This window comes from Crocuta crocuta, unplaced genomic scaffold (assembly GCF_008692635.1).
Source record: "Crocuta crocuta isolate KB4526 unplaced genomic scaffold, BGI_CrCroc_1.0 scaffold7, whole genome shotgun sequence".
In the NCBI taxonomy this organism is placed as follows: domain Eukaryota; kingdom Metazoa; phylum Chordata; class Mammalia; order Carnivora; family Hyaenidae; genus Crocuta; species Crocuta crocuta.
The window spans coordinates 5,952,496-5,972,044 of NW_027531904.1; the positions used below are offsets into that span (position 1 = coordinate 5,952,496).

The window sequence follows — 19,549 nt, forward strand, 5'->3', positions numbered from 1 at the left end:
TTGAGATCTCAGCTGTGTAGAAATTATTAGAAGGTCCCTATAATATTTATCAAAAGATTTCCATTGGGCCTCAAGCCTGATCCTATATAAAATTTGTATCCTTTTAACTATAGTGTATCTTTCAAACTGTAATAATCAGCCCATCAAGATTCATACACTTAACATCATAGAAAATTGTGATTGAAGGTATAGAACAGTGCTTCCCAACTCAGGTTAGTATGTGTCCCAGTAAAACTATGCAGACTCAAAGTAAAAAGAAAAAGAATAGCTAACGTTTCTTGATCTCTATTATGTGCTAAGTAGTGTTTTTAGCACTTCACATGTATTGGCATGTTTAATTCTTATACAGCCTTATGTGTTTATAGTAAGAATATTTCATCACAGATGAGGAAGATACGGATGCGGATGCCATCACCAAAATTATTAACCTCTGAGTCATACTGGGACCTGGACTCAGCCATTCTGACCCGAGCTTATTTATACATTGTTAACTATCAGCTATACGAGAAAGGCTGATCGCTTACGCAGGTTTAGGAGTTGATGTGAGAGAGAGAGCACCATGTTTTATGTGAGAGTTAGTAGAAATGGAGTAGGAAAGAAGATCTCAATATGATGCCTAAAGCAAGGGTAAAGCATGAGTTGAGCCAAAGCCACACATATTTTGCTGCGTTGTTCTTTGGACACTTGGGAAATAGGTCTTAGGAGGCATTGGACATTAAAGGTGCCATTAGTTTGACCAAGTAAAGAAGTGAAAAGCATTCATGAGCCATGTGTGTTTTCTTCCTTACCATACACAGTTAAAACAGTTCTATGAGCCAAAACCTGATGTGCTGCCGCCTCTGAAATTAGAAGCTTGTATTTTAATCCAGGGAGATCGAATCTGTCTACAAGAACCACTGGTGAGACTTTTATTCCTCTTATAACCGTTATTTTCACTGTTAAGTAAAATCATCAACCCTGTTGATAAGAGTCCGTCTTCAGGAAGAGATGCCTTTCCTGAAAGCACTCTTCCAGTACTCCCAATGAACTTTTACTCTTAAATCTTACCTCCTTATCTTTTCTGACCCATCATAACCTTGGATCTATTGGTAAGCTATCTCCATGTTCACAGTTTACAAAATCAGGGTCTCCATTACCTCCCCCAAGGAGCATTTCATCTCCCATTTGTGCCTCTTTGACTATATAATATACTAAACATACTTTGAAATGGGGAAGGGGGGTCACTCAGTAGCAGATGAACCCAGGAGACCTGCTTCATTAGCCTGGAGGGAGTATATGATTTAGGCTGAGCTAGAATTGGGACTCTTGAACCCTCAGGGGAACTAGGACAGTTCTTGCTGTCCAGCCTCAGGAAGACAGGAAAAAGAAGATAAAAACTGACGCTCCACCACCCCAAGCAGCTTAGAGCGCATGAGGGAGGAGGAGGTGGTGTTTCCGTTGTCGGACCCTGCCTGCGTCAGTGGGCCTTCCGTGCCACGAGATGGAGGTGCCCTGCTGGTCTCCCAGCGACTCCCTCATCATCAGCTCCTGTCGTCAGAACAGCCTCTGGGACTCAGTAGCCAGAGAGGATTTAACTTCACAGCGGGCTTCATGGTGTTCCCACTAGATCGGTAACAGCACATTCTACTGTTGCATTCTGAGGTGTCTGCTACCTACAAAGCCAGTTTAGGGAAAAGATCAGGAAAGAATGCAAAAATACCTTTGTTAGTTCAATTAATTTTTTCCAGGTTTAATTCAGGCTGATTTAATCTGTGACGCTAATGAATAACTTACTTTAGCCTTATAGGTTACAATTATCAGTGGCCTCCTTGGTTATCCCTTAAACACTCAGCAATGTTTACTCTTTTCTTCTACAGGATTATCTGCTGTGTTGTGTCCAGCACTGTCTGGCCTGGTGTAGGAAGAGAGTGGTGCCCCTACGGCGGGAGGAGGAGGAGGAGGAGGAGGAAGGGGTCTACCGAGAACTGGAGGACCTGCTGGAGTCCATTACGACCAGAACGATCAAGAGTGAGCTAGAGGACTTTGAACTGGTAACGGCTGAGTCTCAGCTCTGTTGAACATGGGGGCTTTTGAATAGCTTATTAATTTTTTTAAGTATGAGAGAGAACACACAAGCGGGGGAGAGGCAGGGAGAGAAGGAGAGAGAGAATCCCAACCAGGCTCTGCACTGTCAGCGCAGAGCCTGACTCAGGCCTCAGTCCCACAGACCATGAGATCATGACCTGAGCTGAAATCAAGAGTTGGACGCTTAACCAACTGAGCCGCCCAGGCACCCCGCTTACTGTTTTTTGGGTTTTTTTTAGATTTCATTTTTAAGTAATCTCTGCACCCAGCATGGGGCTTAAACTTACAACCCTGAGATCAAGAGTTGCATGCTCCCCCAACTGAGCCAGTCAGGTGCCCTGATAGCTTATTAATTTTATCTTTTGCCTTTTAGGATAAATCAGCAGATTTTTCTCAGAACACTGGTGTTGGCATCAAAAATAATATCTGTGCTTCTCTTGTGATGGGGGTTTGTGAGGTTCTCATAGAATATAACTTCTCCATAAGTAATTTTAGGTAAGGTACCAATATGTACAACTCTCCTTGCATTTTGATGAATACTCTATTTTATGATTTTGGTTTTTTGTTTTTTTAACTCTTAATAGCATGCTGGGTACTAACAGACCAAATGCCATGACACTGTCTCTCAGGTGAACATCTAGCCTGAGACAGAGAACACCAAAACATAAGCCACGGGGGCTGGGGAATGTTGTCCTTCTAGCAGCCTTCCATTTATCCAAAATTTCCAGACCCTAAACTCAAGTTCTAACTTCAATAGAGAAATTTTGATGGTTTGGTGGTATTGGACTTTGAATACCACTTTCTGCATTGACTGGTATAAATAAGAGAAAAAAATAACACAGGTGGATTAGAGTGATCTGGGAGTTAATGCAAGTTCATTCATTTATGATGTGTTTAAAATCGAACATCTAGAATCCCTAAAGAAACGTTGTGATTTCCTTATTTTTGGGTGTGAAAGTAAACCACAGTATTCTGATGCTTTTCCTTCGTGGTCTCTTTTTCCCTTTATGCAGTAAGAATAAGCTTGCGGAGGTTCTGAGCTTATTTATGTGTTACAAGAAACTCTCTGACATCCTTAACGAAAAGGCTGGCAAAGGCAAAACTAAAACGGCCAACAAAACAAATGATAGTTTTTTGTCCATGAAATTTGTGTCTGATCTTCTCACTGCTCTTTTCAGGTAAGGTGGTAGCGGAGTGCTTACGGATGTCTGTGCAGTGCAGATAGGGGCAGCTGTCCAGGCTCACCAGTATTAGCTAGTTCGGATTCACAGTTCTTCGCGTGTATACAGTAAGAAATAAGTCGGGAGCTTTTTGTAAGTTCTGTGGTATGAAAGCTGGATACTTCTAGGTGGGCACTTTAAAGGATACCTTAAATTATTTAAGGAAAACTGAGAAACAGTGAACTATTGAACAAAAATAAGGGATAGATTATAGTAAGGTATTGTAGGGAAATCTACCTAAGTAGCTTGAGCAGTATAACAGATAAAAAGGGAAAAAAGAAAAACCTTAATTGAAAAAACAAAGTAAGAATAACAGCAACAAAGGAAACTAAGACGGACTTTTTTTTAAATTTATTATTATTTTTTTTAATTTATTTCTGAGGGAGAGAGAGACAGCATGAGCAGGGGAGGGGCAGAGAGAGAGGGAGACACAGACTCTGAAGCAGGCTCCAGGCTCTGAGCTGTCAGCACAGAGCCCAACGCGGGGCTTGAACCCACGAACCGTGAGATCATGACCTGAGCCGAAGTCTGATGCTTAACCGACTGAGCCACCCAGGCGCCCCTAAGACTGACATTAAAATTTTATCAAAGTGAAGGGATTCGGGGAGGGGAGAAGATAAGGTAACACTGAGAACGAAGGTTGTGAAAAGGCAGCTGTGGCCTGGACGGCCTGGGGTCTGTCAGTAAGAACTTTCCAGGTCCTGCTCTTCTGAATAGTCCCTAGAGAACCTAATTCTAGATCCCAGTAGCAGTAGGGAAATCTGTTTTTCTCTCTCTCTAGGGACAGTGCCCAGAGTCACGAAGAGAGCCTGTCAGTTCTAAGGTCCAACAATGAGTTTATGCGCTACGCAGTGAGTGTGGCTCTGCAGAAGGTACAGCAGCTAAAGGAAACGGGGCATGTGCGTGGCCCCGATGGCCAAAACCCAGAGAAGATCTTCCAGAACCTCTGCGATATAACTCGGTAAGTCACTCTCACCCTCAGAAACCTGTTCCACTTGCTGTGGAATCTCTGAGAGCAGAAACTGGAGGGCGGGGATGAAGCCAATTTGATGTTGGACATACCATAAGAGTGAAAGTGGAATCGCTAATAGTCTTTTTCTAGTCCTGCTTTGATGTGGAATGTTAGTTACATAGAAAATGTTCTTCTGGGGGCGCCTGGGTGGCTTAGTCGGTTAAGCGTCCGACTTTCGCTTGGGTCATGATCTCGCGGTTCGTGGGTTCGAGCCCCGCGTCGGGCTCTGTGCTGACCGCCAGCTCAGAGCCTGGAGCTTGTTTCAGTCTGTGACTCCCTCTCACTCTCTGACCCTCCCCTGCTCACGCTGTCTCTCTCTCTCTCTCTCCTAGAAATATATAAAACATAAAAAAACTACTGACCAATTTCCCATATGAATGTAGATATAAAAAATAGTAGCAGATTAAGCCTAGCAATTTGTAAGAAGTATGATGTAATTAAGTAGAATTTTTCTCAATAATGCAAAGTTGGCTCAAAATTTGTAAATCAGGGGGCACCTGGGTGGTTCGTTCGGGTAAACATCTGGCTCTGGAGGAGCGCCTGGGTGGCTCAGTCGGTTGAGTGTTCAACTTCAGCTCAGGTCATGATCTCACGGTTCGTGGGTTGAGCCCTGTGTCAGGCTCTGCACTGACAGCTCAGAGCCTGGAGCCTGCTTCAGCTTCTGTGTCTCCCTCTGTCTCTGCCCCTCCCCCACGCATGCTCTGTCTCTCTCAAAAGTAAATAAACATTAAAAAAAATCTGGCACTTGATTTTAGCTTAGGTTATGATCTCAGTTTGTAAGTTTGAGCCCCAAACCCTGTCCCCTGACAACACAGAGCCTGAATGAGATTCTTTCTCCCTCTTCCCCTCCCCCACTCATGCGTGCTCCCAAAATAAATGAATAAACTTTGTAAAAAAAATTTGTGTATCACTCATTACGGTTCTCATCATTATCAAGAGACTAAAGGAAAGAAAACATTATATAATCATCTCAATAGATCCAGAAAATTAAACACATATTCATGATAAAATCTCTGAGCAAACTAGGAATAAAAGAGAACTGATAAAGTTCTGATAAATAAAAGAGTCTGATAAAGGGAATCCACAAAACCTACAATCAATACCATAATTAATGACTAAGGACCGAATGCTTCCTACCCCCTCCCCGTGCTCTCACCACTGCTATTCAGCATCACACTGGAGGGCCTCGCCAGTGCGTTGAGGCAGGAAAAAGAAATCAAAGGCATCCAGGTTGGGAAGGAAGAAATAACAGTGTCTTTAAGGATGATATAATTGTCTACACAAAAAATTCCAAACTACATGGCAACATAGCTGAATCGCAGGAAGTATATGTTAAATTGAGAGAGCTAGGAAGCTACCTGTGAATGCCACTGTTTTTATATGTTATTTTGTAAATAGCGAAACCATAGGGATAGGAATCAAATCAGTGCTTGGAAAGTCAGGAGAGGACTGACTTACAGAGGAGACTGGGGAAACTTCTGGGATATGAAAATATCTTGATTGTGGGGATAATTACACAACTATAGAGGTTTGTTAAAATTCATTGAACTGTAACATGTATGGCATATAAATTTGCAGTATATAAATTTACCTCAGTGAACCTGACACTAATAAAATCACTTTTCTTATTCTCAGGGTCTTAATTTGGAGATACACTTCCATTCCTACTTCCGTGGAAGATTCGGGAAAGAAAGACAAAGGAAAGAGCATCTCCCTGCTGTGCTTGGAGGGCCTACAGAAGATATTCAGTGCTGTGCAGCAGTTCTTTGAGCCCAGGATTCAGCACTTCTTCAGGGCTCTAGGTGGGCATTTCAGTTTTGATTAACGGACTTGATCTAGGTTTCTCTTTCTTAACCAAGCCTCTTGATTCTGTTTGTTAATCTACCAGAGGACACCTGAGAGCAGGCCTAATGTGGCTACAGAGTGACATCTAGTGGATTCAGAATTGGCATTTACTGGATTTTGCACAGAACCACAAATAGTGACTGGAAATTGAAAGAATTAACAAATGGCAGAATGTTAGGAATATATTTAAGTCTGCCCCCAGACTTTTATTTATTTGGCTTTCTAAAACTTCAACTTCATATTAAAAGGCCAAAAAAAGCATAGTAGTAAGTCCATTTGAGAGAAATGCGTTCTTTTCCTAGATGCCACAGATGACGACGGAGAGGAGGGGGGAGGCAGTGTCACTCACAGAGCAGCGTTCCAGATCCGGCAGTTCCAGGTGAGCAGCCCGGCAGGCTGCCCTGCCTGCCTGAGGGCCCCGGGGGGACCGTTAGCTGAGCCGGCTGGGGGGACGGGCAGACGGCGGGCAAGGAGCACGTGATTTCTTCTGGGTCACCATCCAGGCAACGGCATATAGCTCTACTGAGTGGAAGGTCATGCGCTCCAGAGGATGCTGGGGAGGACGGATGTTAAGCCACCCCGGCCTGTAGCATGGGATGCCTCCGAGAGTCACTGTTAGAGGTGACGTGAGGAGAGCCTGTTGAGGTAGAGAGTTTGTGTCTTTGATTTGTGTCCATGGTACAGTCTGGCTCTGTCGGATTGCATAAAGCCCGGACATTGAAGCCTTAGCTTCTAACCAGTAATTGTCGCGGTGTTCAAGTTCCTGCTCTGTGCTGGGACTGTTCCAGGTGCTGGGGATATAGCAGGACACAAACAAAACCCCTCCCCTTGGGGAGCTGACGCTGAGTGATGAAAGACAAAACGGAGAGTATTTCAGGTGGTAAGAAAGGACCAGGGCAGGGGAAGCCAGGAAGCTGTGTGTGGAGTGCTGGGCTTGGGCCGAGGTCTGAACCTGAGGCCGGTGGGCGGGCCTCCGAAGTTATGAACCACCCAAAGTTGGGTGCGCTGTTCGTTCCTGGTGTACATTTGGCAGGGGCTTAGACGAGAAGGAGTCCATAGTTTTCAGGAGAACCCTTGGATTTGTGGTCGAGAGCAGGGCAGGAAGCTACTTGTGTGACCCATGTTTATTTTCAGGTTTTGTCCTCCTGGAATGTTGGTGACTTGGAGTCCTTTCTGCCCCAGCCTTAGGGATCTCTGGCCAGAGGCCTCTTCTCCATGACAGGAACATATCTGCTGATTTTTCCCCGGTGCTTTCCTTTCCCAGAGGTCCTTGTTGAATTTACTGAGCGGCCAAGAGGAAGACTTTAATGGCAAAGAAGCCCTCCTACTGGTCACTGTTCTCTCCAACTTGTCCAAGCTGCTGGAGCCGTCCTCCCCTCAGGTAGAAAGAAGTGCTACTTAATCAGTCCCACCCAGCATCCCTCAGAGGCGGGGAGTACAGGTGACCCTTGAATAGCACAGATTTGAACAGTGTGGGTTCAAAGTGCAGTTTGTAAGTGCGGTCCAGTACTACAGATGTATCTTTTTCTCCTGATGATTTTAATAACCTTTTCTTTGCTCTAGTTTTATTGTGAAAATATGCTATGTAATACATATAACATACAAAATAAGCGTTAATAGACTGTTGATGTAATACATAGGTTTCTGGTTAACACTAGGCGATTAGTGGTTATAGTTCTGGGGAGTCTGAAGTTCTATGTGGATTTTTGACTGCACAGGGGTCAGTGCCCCTAACCCCTGCACTATTTGAGGATCAGCTGTATCGTACGTATCTGAACGTCCACTTTTTTTTTTTTTAAATATTGATTGCACGTGTGCTTGTGAAAGGGGAAGGGGCAGAAAGAGGGGGAGAAAGGCCAAGCAGGCTCCCCACTCAGTGCGGAGCCCCACCCAGGGCTCAGTTCCATGACCATGAGGTCATGACTGGAGCCAAAATCGAGTTGGATGCTTAACTGACTGAGCCACCCAGGAGCCCCTAAATGTCCTCTTTAAATCTTATTTTTAAATAATATATTTTATTACGCTCCTGAGTTAATATAAGATCTGGAAAATAATCCCTTTCTTACACATTATATGCAGCCATATAGGGCAAGAACCTACTGCCTTTTTTTTAGCCATTGCCCTTGACCCTTGTAAGCAGTAAGCGCTACAGAAAAAAAAAAAAAAAAAAAAAAAGCCTGTTTATCTTTGGTGCCTTCAGCCTTCTTAGCATGTTTTTACTCACTTTTGGTGTTTCCTCTTTTCTACGATAAAAGCATATTAATTATGAAGGTAGCTGACGTTGAGCTTTAAGCAAGGTTCGCTGGTACCGAGTTTGGGAGAAATTCAACAAAAGGTGATTAAGTCAGAAAGCATGACTCCAGTCCCAAAGCAGAAACAAGTCTGCAAGATGGGTTGTGCATATGTGTATAGGTGTGCACACACCTGTAGAAATGTGTGTCACATGAGCATTCGCACACATAGAAGAGAAGGGCCACATTTTGTGGGTCTGTTCCGTTCAGGAGTGCTTTCCCTACATGATGAGGAGGAGCGTCTGTGATGCCTGGGGCTGTGTGCTCCTACCACATCTGCTTCCTGCTCGTCAGGAAGACGGGCTCCTTGTGTGGGCCCTCGCTGCCGGAAGAGCTGGCCTTTTAGGAGCCTGTAGTCCGGGAGTATGACTGCGTCTGAGTGCTGAAAAGCAAGCCTGAACTTCGCGTTCTAGTTTCCAGTAGCCCAAAGAAAGTCCGTCTTGCTAGCTACTCCCATCGTCCTGGCGCCAAGCCGCTCACCCCCTCACTGATGCTGCCGCAGCGAACAGAGCACTAGGAGAGACAGCGCCAGGGAGTGGGGACGTTTGAGGGAAATCCGTGGATTTGGAATTGATCATACATATAGGAAAATATTTTCATTCAAAATGCATCACCCAGCTCCATCATTTCAGATAATCTCTTTAAAACATTTTTAAATTTGAGTGGGTAATAAAATCCTATGATTTGAAAACCAGAAATTATAAGAAGACTTACAGTGAATGTTCTCACTCCGGTCCTGTCCTTTTCCACCTGTTCCGTTCTCTTCTCCCAAATAAGTAAGTTACGTTTTTAGTTTTGGAAGTATCCTCCGAGAGTTCCTTGATTCCTGTGGAAGCAAATAGGAATCTAGATTCTTATTTCCCGCCCTGTCTGTCTTCACACAAAAGCTTGTTCGGCATCCAGCTTATTACATTTCACACGGTGTTCTGGAGACCCTTTTATATCCGTTCGCAGAGACCTTTCAGAATTAGCATCAATTTATTTTTTACCTCAACAGATCAAGATTTGAAATTTGAGTTTTTGCTGGTCATTTCACACTTAGTGTACTGAACACCAGTGCCTGTGTGGCTGAGAACCCGTTCAGGGAGCAGCCAGAGCAGCAGGCTTGAGTCTGTGTCTGGCCTCTCGGGACCCTGCTGTCCTCGGGTCTTAAGCCTCCTCTGCTCACCTAAGGAAACGGCATCTGGTTATTTGCCTCTTCCTTTTTCCCCTACTCTCATCTAACCTCCTCCGGCCTCTTGGCTCCTAGAAGCAAATTCTGCTGTCTTTATGGCCAGGATCTCACTCTCCTGCATCTTTCCATTAGACTGATAGTCTTCAAGGTGTCTCAGGTGTGGAGAGAATGAGGCATGGGAGCTGAAGGGGGAGGTGCATTAGCCCTAGACCATGGTGGTGGGGGGTAGAGCAGCTTAGGGGGTAAGAGCCCAGACCCTAGGACCTTTGGTCCATAATGAGAGCACAGACTTTGAGAATTAAGTCATATGTTTATCATGAGAGAAGAATCAGTAATTCATCTAATAATTTTGGACTTATTTTTATGCTATTCTTAGTAGATCATCACTTTAGATCCAGGCACAAATTTTTGCAGGTGATGAGATTTAGAAAGGTCTAGAGCTCTTCCAGTCTGACAGCACTTAGGCCTGTGTCTTCTGGCATGTTTCTTTAATATCTGAATGATTTCTAGTTTCTGCAGATGTTATCCTGGACATCCAAGATTTGCAAGGAAAACAGCCAAGGTAAGTTTCCTTCCTTGTTTCCTTTTAGGCTATATAAAATCATCTTTGCCAAATATATTGCATTTTAAAAAGAAAAGGTACTCATTACACAGTCACCAGAAGGACCAAAATGACAAAGATCCACAATACCAAGTGCTGGTAAGAATGCAGCACGGTCGGCCCTCCCCTCCGCCACTGGAAGAGGTTTGTGTTGATGCAGCCACTTGGGAGACTGTTGGGCATCATCGGATTGCTGTCTGGCAGCCCCACTCCTGGCTTCTCCCAGCAGCGCTGCTTTTATAGGCAGAAACAAACCCACTTGCCTGTCAGCAGTACGGTGGATAAAGGAATGGCCGTGTGCACACACCCACACTACGGACACACAATGTGCAGGAACCGCACAAACCTGATGGTGAACAGAAGCAGCCAGACACATGAAGATACTTACTGCTTGATTCCATTTAGATAAAGTCCAAAATTGGACAAAACTAGACGTGCCGGTGGAAATCAGGATAGCTGGTCCCTTGCTAGGGCAAGTGAGGTAGGAGGGGAGGTTCTGGGGTGCTGGTAACGTTCTGTTTCTTGATCTGGGTGCTAGTTACACGGTGAGAGTGACTGGCTAATACTAGGAAACCTCTCCGTTCTTTGGGCCCATGGACAGAGTGTGCCACGGTGCCATGGGCAGACTGCGCAGCACTGTGGTATCGTACGTGGGACAGGGCAAGCCACGTTCCTGGTTAGGCACACCGTGCCCTAAAGGCTGACTGGGTTATAACTTTTAGTTTTGTCTCCTTCCCACTCTTAGAGGATGCCTCGTTTTGTAAGGGCTTGATGAGTCTGCTCTTCAGCCTCCATGTTTTGTATAAGAGTCCGGTCACCCTGCTACGTGACTTGTCCCAGGACATCCACGGGCATCTGGGAGACATAGACCAGGTACTGTCACGCGCCATCGCTTACAGCACCCTGAGCAGGGATCCCGATTGGGGGACAGCTTTACTGCCATTACATCTCCCCTGTCTTTGCCTCCTCAGGATGTAGAGATGGAGAAAACAAACCACTTTGCGATGGTGACTTTGAGAACAGCTGCCCCTACTGTTTGTGTAAGTGTGGGTCCCCGTGCCGTGGCAGGTAGTCTTCCCGCTCCTTCCATTGTGTTCCACGTGAAGAGTCCATTGTAGTGGCTCATGTCCTGAGGCCCATGACCCACCCGCAGGTGGCCCTGGGAGCTGTGTTCCACCAGTGAGCGGCGCTAGACATTCTTTTCTTTCACAGTTACTTGTTCTGAGTCAGGCTGAGAAAGTCCTAGAAGAAGTGGACTGGCTGATCACCAAGCTTAAGAGACAAGTGAGCCAAGAAATGCTATCAGGTAAGATGCATTCAGGATGGAGTTCCAAGAATTGTGAAGAGAGACAACCAAAATCCAGATTGACTGGTGTATAAAAGCGCAGCTTGATTTGTCTGTTGGCTTGGGCTGGATTTCCAGCACGATGGAAAAAGACTGTAGCGTGGCCTGTGACAGAATGGCTGTTGACTCACTCTGCATGCTGAATTACATGCTCGTTGTCCCTACAGACTTCCCGTTTAATGGTGGTTAGTTGATTTCTAAGTCTCCTTCACTTTAACTGAAAATACGGTCAGTGGGTTTGAATGGGCCAATTTCATTTCCCTTTAGAAGAGGCCTCTTCCCAGTCAGTCCTGCCCAGTCATCCTGTCGAGAAAGCTGTCATCATACAGCTGGGAACTCTGCTTACGTTTTTCCACGAGCTGGTGCAGACGGCCCTGCCATCGGGCAGCTGTGTGGACATCTTGTTAAAGGGACTGTGCAAAATGTACACCATCCTCACTGCACTTGTCAGATACGTGAGTATCAGAGAGGTGACCGGAGCCACCCCCACCAGGCCACCCCGGCCAGCCTGAGACTCGGCCAGGCAGCAGCTCCGTGCTGTGAAGGCCGCTGTGCAAGCTCTTTTTGCCTACTTCTGTGCAAGTCATGGTTTGAGTCTGGTTTGGGCAGTAGGTGGCAGGTGTCTCCATGAGGGGCCAGGAAGAAACAGTTGATGGGATAATTGTAAATCTCCTTTAGAGGCTCTTATTTTGTTGGCTTTTTGTATGTGACCCCTAACTGAGAGTGTATGCCCTTTCGAATGCTTTCTAAGGCTTAATCTAAATTACAGCTATGGAATTCAATCCAGTTCCTTAATGCACACTAAATTATACCATTTCAAACCAGTCTGGGCACTAAAGAGGCATTTATTCCATTAACAAGTAGGTGTTAAATGTCTTACAGGTAGTTGGGTCAGGTCACGTACTTGGGTGGGAGAAAGGTTTTTTTTTAATGCAAGGCATACCCTGCCCTGAGTTTACGTTAATGCTTCTTATGTTTTATCTATTAACAAGAAACTCTTTTCTAGTGCTTGGAATATTTTGGTCCTCAGCAGACATTCGCGAGGTGGTAGGAACTGGGTGGTTTAGTTCTGATTCGAGCAGTGATCCATATTAAATACTTAGAAAGGTGTAGACAACCCAAGAAGGATGGTAGACCCCCATGTCCGGTGTCCCCAAACAGCAGCGCAGCTATCTCTGAGAAGGTGCAGATCTGGCCATGTGGTGGCTTCTACGCTTCTTTAGTGGAAATACTGAAAGCTTCTTCTCTCTGTTGGCATTTTTTTAATGTTTAATTTTTGAGAGAGTGCACACACAGGCGGGGAAGGAGCGGCGGGTGGGGGGTGGGGACGATACAAAGGATCCCAAGCAGCTCTGTGTTGACAGCACAGAGCCCGATGTGGGACTCAAACCCATGAACCCATGAATCGTGACATCTTGACCCGAGTTTGAGTCATTCTGGTCCCACAACCCACTGAGCCACCCAGCCACCCCTTTATTGACATTTTTTTTAAAAAATTAATGTTTTTATCTATGAAGGAGAGAGAGACAGAACATGAGCGAGGAAGGGGCAGAGAGAGAGACACACAGAATCTGAAGCAGGCTTCAGGCTCTGAGCTGTTAGCACAGAGCCTGATGTGGGGCTCGAACTCACAAGCCATGAGATCATGACCTGAGCCAAAATTGGACACTTAACTGACTGAGCCACCCAGGCGCCCCATTGGCATTATTTAAAGGAAAAACAGTAAAGTCATGAGTTTTCTAGATGCAGGGACCATCAGCCTGAAGGAGTTTTAAGCAGTAAGCTGAGCGAGTCAGAAACAAACCCTTCATTGCCTGTCGCCTGGGAGGCTCAGGAGCCTTAAGGAGGGGACAGAGGAGGGCTTGTGTCTAGGCTTCTCCCTGAATAGGGCAGCTTGTTTTCTTTCCCATCTCCAGTCAGTGGTGAGCCCCACTCCCTTAGCCCACTGAGTCACCTGCAGGTGTTAGGGAACACTGCTAGAGGATGCAAGTTAATGTTTGGAAATCTTTGGTTAGTATCTCCAGGTTTGTCAGAGCTCCGGAGGAATTCCAAAAAATATGGAAAAGCTGGTGAGTTGCAAATTCCTTTCCTAGGAATGGGGAAGCATTTTATTCCTGCACTTACATTGGTTTGCTTCTCTTTTGCTGCAGGTGAAACTGTCTGGTTCTCATCTGACCCCCCTATGCTATTCTTTCATTTCTTACATTCAGGTAAGTGGTTCAGAGTCCGTATCAAAATAGATCTTCCAGTCAGAAAGGACTTTCTGTGTCCCCAGGAGACTGCTTGATCACCTGAGCCAAGTGTATATAAAGCGTCTTCCCTACTTACCATAAGCCAGAGGTGGCTGCCCATTCAGCCTCAAGCCAAAGCCTGAGGTCTTTGCAGCAAGGAAATCTTCATTCAGACAAAGAAAAAAAAGTTTTAATTAAGTAGGAGAAAGTGATATATTTGCATTTGGAGCAGGGAAGGTATATGCATGCTTGAGCTGTGACTTTGGTTCATTTCTAGGTGATTCTAAATCCGTGCCATCAGCCATCCTTTGGTGTGTGAGTGAAGAGGCAGTGGACATACAAAGGGCTGAGATTGGCCAGCGTGGGTGGGAACGGCAGCCCTTTCAAGGAGGCGGAGGCCATGTGGGCTGTTCCTGTCATTTGCTCAGACCCCTTTCTTCTCATCCTAAAGTAAAGTAATGGGCTCTTTCCAGATTTGGAGAAATGTAAATGTCATCTGGTCACAGATGCCATCAGGTTCCTATGATACTTGAGTCACTGTTAACTGTTGGCTTAAGCCAGGGACTGGAGGGCTCTGCATTATCGGCCTCTCTCGGGCCAGAGAATTCCTTGATGCAGGGCCTCTTGCGTGCATTCTGGGAGACTGAGCAGCAGCCCTGGCCTCCGCCTTCCAGATGCCAGTAGCAGCCTCCCAGCTGTGACAACCAAAATGTCTCTAGAAATTGCCAAATGTCTCAAAAAGGCAGAATCACCCCCAGTCGAGAATCACTGACTGAAACACACGAAGACCCTGTGTCTCCTGAGGCCACTTAGTCCCCGGAGTTGAGAGGATTGCAGGGCAGTTACTGATGTCCCCAGCAGAGCCCAGCAGACGGGCACTCCTGGGCCAGCCCCAGCTGAGAGCCTCGACCCCATGTTCCGGCAGTGGGCTGTGGCTGCTTCGTAGGGAAGCCGCACTTGGTTTCCGCCTCTGTGCTGTGCGCGGGCACGTCTTCATCGCTAACTGCTTTGCTCCGTGTGCCGGGTGCTTCCTCCCCTCCCCTGTGCATCAGTGACTGAGCGGCGTGTCGTCTGCGTTTGGCCAGAGGAGTTCTGAGTAGTGTGCTGATAGCTGAGGTCCTTGGCCCCTTGCCCTGTACCAGGCTCGTGCTCAGGGTCAGGTCTTCTGTCTGGCCACAGTGTGTGGCCTGCTGTCACCAAGCTGTCGCTTCCGGCCCTCCCCTGGGACCTCAGCTGCACGCTCGCTCAGAACCGTGCACATACGTGCCAGCTTGTCAGACCCCTCTCATCCAGATACAGGACGTAGCCCCCTACGCTTCAGTTCAGGTTCTGAGTTCCCCATCTCCAGCAAGGCCACATTTCACAAAGTATGCAGTATAGGCTGAGTCCACAAAATAAAAAAGGATTCTATGAGAAGTACTTGTACTTCCTTCTCATCTTAGAGATTCGTGGTACCTGTTAGCATGTTCAAGTTGCTGAGAGGCCCAGCAGTCATTCAGGACGTTCAGTAGTAGTTTTAAAATCTATTCAAGAACTTTAACTTTTTAGGAACGTGTTACCTGTTTGCCAGAATGGCGGTCCAGAGAGTAGGGCTTGGGAGCCGGCTCTCTGAGACCACAGTCGTTTTGCCGGAGCAGCTGATGTGCAGAGAAGCCTTCCCTGGCCTGCAGCCCGGCCTGCGGTCGTGTGGAGCTCCCCTCCCGCTTCACCTCATTCATTCTTAGTACACCTTGTGCTTAGTGGTTACCCAGATAGACTAGAGGTGGACCCAAAGAATAGAGAGCTAGTTCAGAGGCAGACTTGAACCCGCATAGCTTGAATCTACACCAGGGGTCAGCAGATTTTTCCTGTAAAAGGCCAGGTAGTAAATGTTTCAGGTCTCGCAGACCACGGTCAATCAGAGCTGTTCACCTCTGGCTCTACGGCACAGAGGCAGCCATAGACTGTGTGCAAATGAAGGTGACCATGGGCTTTTTTTTTTTTTTTTTTTTTAACATTTATTTATGTTGAGGGAGAGGGAGAGAGAGAATCCCAAGCAGGCTGCATGCTCAGTACAGAGTCCCACAGAGGGCTCGATCCCACAAACCAGGAGATCATAATCTGAGCCAAAATCAGGAGTTGATCACTTAACTGAGCCACCCACCAGGTGTCCCGAATGGGACTATGTTCTAATGAGACTTCATTTTCAGAAACAAGCCGTGGTCTGATCTTGGCCTATGGGCTGTACTTTCCCAGTCCCTCCTCCAGAATCGTTGTCATGTAAAATATTGGAGGGTTTTGTATAAGTTTCTGACCCATTCCACCGCCACCCCCCACCCCCAACAAACCAATGTATGTATTCTCAGGATGTTTTTCCCCTTCCCCACCTAGATTTGACTTAAAGCTGGACAAGTCAGCTGATCCACAGGCAGACATTCTTCTCTGTGAGATGTGCTTTATGAGCAACCTTGGGCAAAAAGTGTATGGTTCCACTAATCCCAACTCTTATCTAGAAAGCAGGCTTGCATTTGCCTGCTTTCAGAGAGCTGTTTATTCTCTTACAGCCCCTTCTTTTTTCCCCACAGCCTTGGATCTCAATAAGAAAACAGTGAAAACCCCTTAGCATGCTGCTCAGAACATGTACCTTTAAAAGGTGCCTCTTTGGCTGTAATTTCAGTGCATCCTGAATCACTGGGAATGGGCAGTGGACAGGATCCCATCTTGGGGACCACCTCTAGAAGGATCCCTCGCTTCCCCCTTAGTCACATGAGTTCAGTCTGTGGCCATTTCCCTGCCCCTCTCTTAAAAGGGCCTCACCGTCTACCCCGTCTTCCAGGGCTAAAAATAGACCTTCACACCAGCCCCTCTGGAATCTCTACTTCTTAATTTCCAGAACATGCCATGGGGACTAAGACTCCAGTCTCTCACACATGGTTCCAATGGTACAGTTCTCTCCATCTTCAGCTTTGCGTTTTAATTCTCTTACTTGTCCCACGGGGCCTGTGTGTTTGTTCCCAGAAGGCACACAGTGCCCCTTCCGGTAAAGGTTTCTGTGTTTCGTGTGCCTCACGTGTGGCGTAGGCCTTAACTCTCTTCTGTCTTGTCTTTCTTGGTTCCCTTTATTCTGCGATTATTTACAACACAGGAAAGTGTTCCTATGACTTCTAAGCCTTCTCAAGCACGTGACCATGTGGTGCGTGCACACACTCACTCTCCTGGTGTCTGCCTTCAAGTGGGGGGCTGGAGGCCCTGGAAGCCACCTCTCCTTCGTGGAAACCCTTTGAGCCAATTGCCCAGTTGGGAAACACAGTCCCCATTTTAACCATTCTTTGTGCCTCTCTGGTCCCTTGGCAGGTCTGGTACAAGAACAGTGGTTCCGGCCCTCGCTTTCATTTGCTAGTTCTGAGACCGAGATTGTAAACCTCTCAGCAATTAAAAAAAAAAAATCTGAGGATCATAAAGTGTCACAGAACGTCCCTCATCTTTCAGTGTCTGCACCAGTTTTTTCCACCCAGACGTGGTCCCTTGAAGAGGGATACTCTGTTGTCCTCACCTTCTTAGAAAATGACCGCCAGGCCTGCCCGCTGGCTCTCGGGAAAAATTTTCAGGAATTGAGAGAATTTGTTTCTATTTCTTCAGAACAAGAGGAGTCAGAGCCTAAAACACACAGGAGAGAAGAAAAAGGGGAAAGCCGCTGCTGTCGCTCCGGCCATGGTAGGCAGCCCGCGCTGCTTGCTGACACGGCAGCGCTCTTGAGCCTTGGGAAAGAGGCCAGTCGCAGAAAGAGCACGTACTGGAGGGTTCCATTTACGTGGCAGGCCCAGAACGGGCAGGTCTGAGAAGACAGCAAGCAGATGGGTGGTTGTCCAGGGCTGGGGAGGGGTGCCTGCTGTGAAACAGGCATGGGGTTCCCTGGGAGGGTGGGGGAGGGCTTAAGACGGATCACAGTGGTAACCGCACAGCTCCCAGTGCACACGCTGAACCGCGCACCATCCACGGGGACGTTGTGTGAGGTGTGACCTAGAGCTCGTTCAAGTTGCTACCAGAGTGTGCGCGCCTGCAGGTGCTTCTCCGAGGCTCACGGGGTTTGTGCTCAGGTAGAACGGCTTTTTCCTCAACTAAAAACTGCGTACTTTATTGAGGAAGCACCAGAAAAATCTCAAGCTCTTTCTTTAAAAATGGAAATGGCTTCAGATTCCCATTGGAAAGGAATGATTTTAGGAAGAGTTAATGTGTGTGGAAGATGCTCCCTAAAGGACACGCTGGTGTCAGTGAGGGGACAGGGCGGGAGAGGAGGGCACTGCTGGCACAGGTGGACACTAGGGGGTGCCTCGGGCAGCTGGGCAGCGAGTGCTGTTTCGGGAGGTCTGCCCACTCGTGCGCTGCAGCACTTCCACTCCTTGGCCGTAGACGCTAACGGCCTGGGTCCAGGACAGCCGTGGTGGGGGCGTTTGTAAAAGTGAGGCGGGTCCTAGAAAACCTAAGACAGAAGCTGTGCACCGAGTGGACTGGCTGACAGGGTTACGGTGCGTTTATACTATAGGGTACGACGCAGGCCTGAGAAAATACATCTAAATGTTCAGACACAGCAAAGTTCCGTTGTGGAAAAGATCGTGGGGGGGGGGGAAGAGGAGAACAGTGTCCTCCCTTGTGGGTGAGAGACGGGGCCAGTGCAGGGTGGGCTCACCGTGTGAAGAATATCAAGTCAGGGAGGCAGCCACATTCTCCAAGTGGTCCTTCTTCCAGCGGGTCTGTGAAACAAGACCGAGGAATTCTAAATGGAAGGATCTGGTGCTGTCTTTATCGGTATCCAGGGCCGTTGAGGAGGTGGAGCTATGTGTAGGAGGCGTGCGTGTGCCTGGAGGGCAGACTGCTTTCTCCCCCGCAAAGCCACGAGCAGTTCTCCTGCTTCACAGGACAGTTCTGAAAACCCGTGACCCTGAAATTTAGGTCTTCTTTGCCTGTAGGCCCGAGTTCTGCGGGAAACCAAGCCAATCCCTAATCTCATCTTTGCCATCGAACAGTATGAAAAGTTCCTCATCCACCTGTCGAAGAAGTCCAAGGTAGACCTACTTTTTATTTTCTCCCGTTTCCACGTACCCCGCGAGGGGGCCTGGCCCACGGAAGCGGCTCGGCCGCAGTGGGGAGACGGCGGCCCTTTGCTCTGTGGGATCTGACGGCCTGGACCTGGACGTCCCTGCAGGGGCGGATGGAGAGCAGGCCAAGGGGCGCAGCAGCACCCCAGGGGGCCCCTGACGGGACCTGTTCTGCAGGTAAGAGAAGCTTCTGTCGTAGGTGAACCTGATGCAGCACATGAAGCTCAGCACCTCCCGGGACTTCAAGATCAAAGGGAACATCCTGGACATGGTTTTTCGAGTGGAGGAGGAGGAGGGCGGGGGCGACGATGATGACGACGACGACGACGACGACGACGACGACGAGGAGGTCAGTGCCTGCTCCTGACTGGAGCGCGGCAAGCCCAACCCCCTCTGCCAGGAGCCTGCACCTGAGGGGAGGGAGCCACCGCGAGGGCCAGGGGGTCGGCGAAGCCGAAACGAAGGGCTGAGTCTGGCGCCGTCTGAAATTACCCAGTTTTGTGTACATTTTAGGGTAGACCTTTCCAGAAAGGGGGTGATGACAAAAGTTCTCACCATGGGTCTTCTCCCTGTGACCTTCTGAACTGCTGGAAAATGACCAACCCCCAGCATCTTCCTTCCTCTTTCCAGCCCTGGTCACGGTAGGGCCTGGCTGTGAGGAGCTCAGGCAGGGAGGGCTGCCCACGCCCGC

General features: G+C 47.6%; 1 protein-coding gene across 3 annotated transcripts in view; it reads left to right on the forward strand.

Annotated features, from left to right (window-relative positions):
* The window catches only part of FANCI (FA complementation group I), a 79,921-nt gene that overhangs the window by 59,909 nt on the left and 463 nt on the right, over positions 1 to 19,549 (forward strand). For 2 of the 3 annotated variants that reach the window (XM_077774342.1, XM_077774341.1), the window contains exons 20-37: positions 798 to 899; positions 1,857 to 2,030; positions 2,438 to 2,559; positions 3,078 to 3,242; positions 4,066 to 4,245; positions 5,932 to 6,098; positions 6,444 to 6,520; positions 7,406 to 7,522; positions 10,117 to 10,168; positions 10,953 to 11,080; positions 11,179 to 11,247; positions 11,420 to 11,513; positions 11,820 to 12,007; positions 13,568 to 13,621; positions 13,703 to 13,762; positions 17,402 to 17,476; positions 18,730 to 18,825; positions 19,058 to 19,207. In XM_077774342.1, coding sequence (XP_077630468.1) covers positions 798 to 899; positions 1,857 to 2,030; positions 2,438 to 2,559; positions 3,078 to 3,242; positions 4,066 to 4,245; positions 5,932 to 6,098; positions 6,444 to 6,520; positions 7,406 to 7,522; positions 10,117 to 10,168; positions 10,953 to 11,080; positions 11,179 to 11,247; positions 11,420 to 11,513; positions 11,820 to 12,007; positions 13,568 to 13,621; positions 13,703 to 13,762; positions 17,402 to 17,476; positions 18,730 to 18,825; positions 19,058 to 19,207 — 2,070 coding nt within the window. Of the gene's footprint in view, positions 1 to 797; positions 900 to 1,856; positions 2,031 to 2,437; positions 2,560 to 3,077; positions 3,243 to 4,065; positions 4,246 to 5,931; positions 6,099 to 6,443; positions 6,521 to 7,405; positions 7,523 to 10,116; positions 10,169 to 10,952; positions 11,081 to 11,178; positions 11,248 to 11,419; positions 11,514 to 11,819; positions 12,008 to 13,567; positions 13,622 to 13,702; positions 13,763 to 17,401; positions 17,477 to 18,729; positions 18,826 to 19,035; positions 19,208 to 19,549 lie in introns of all 3 variants that reach the window. The other variant, XM_077774343.1, reaches the window with a different exon arrangement.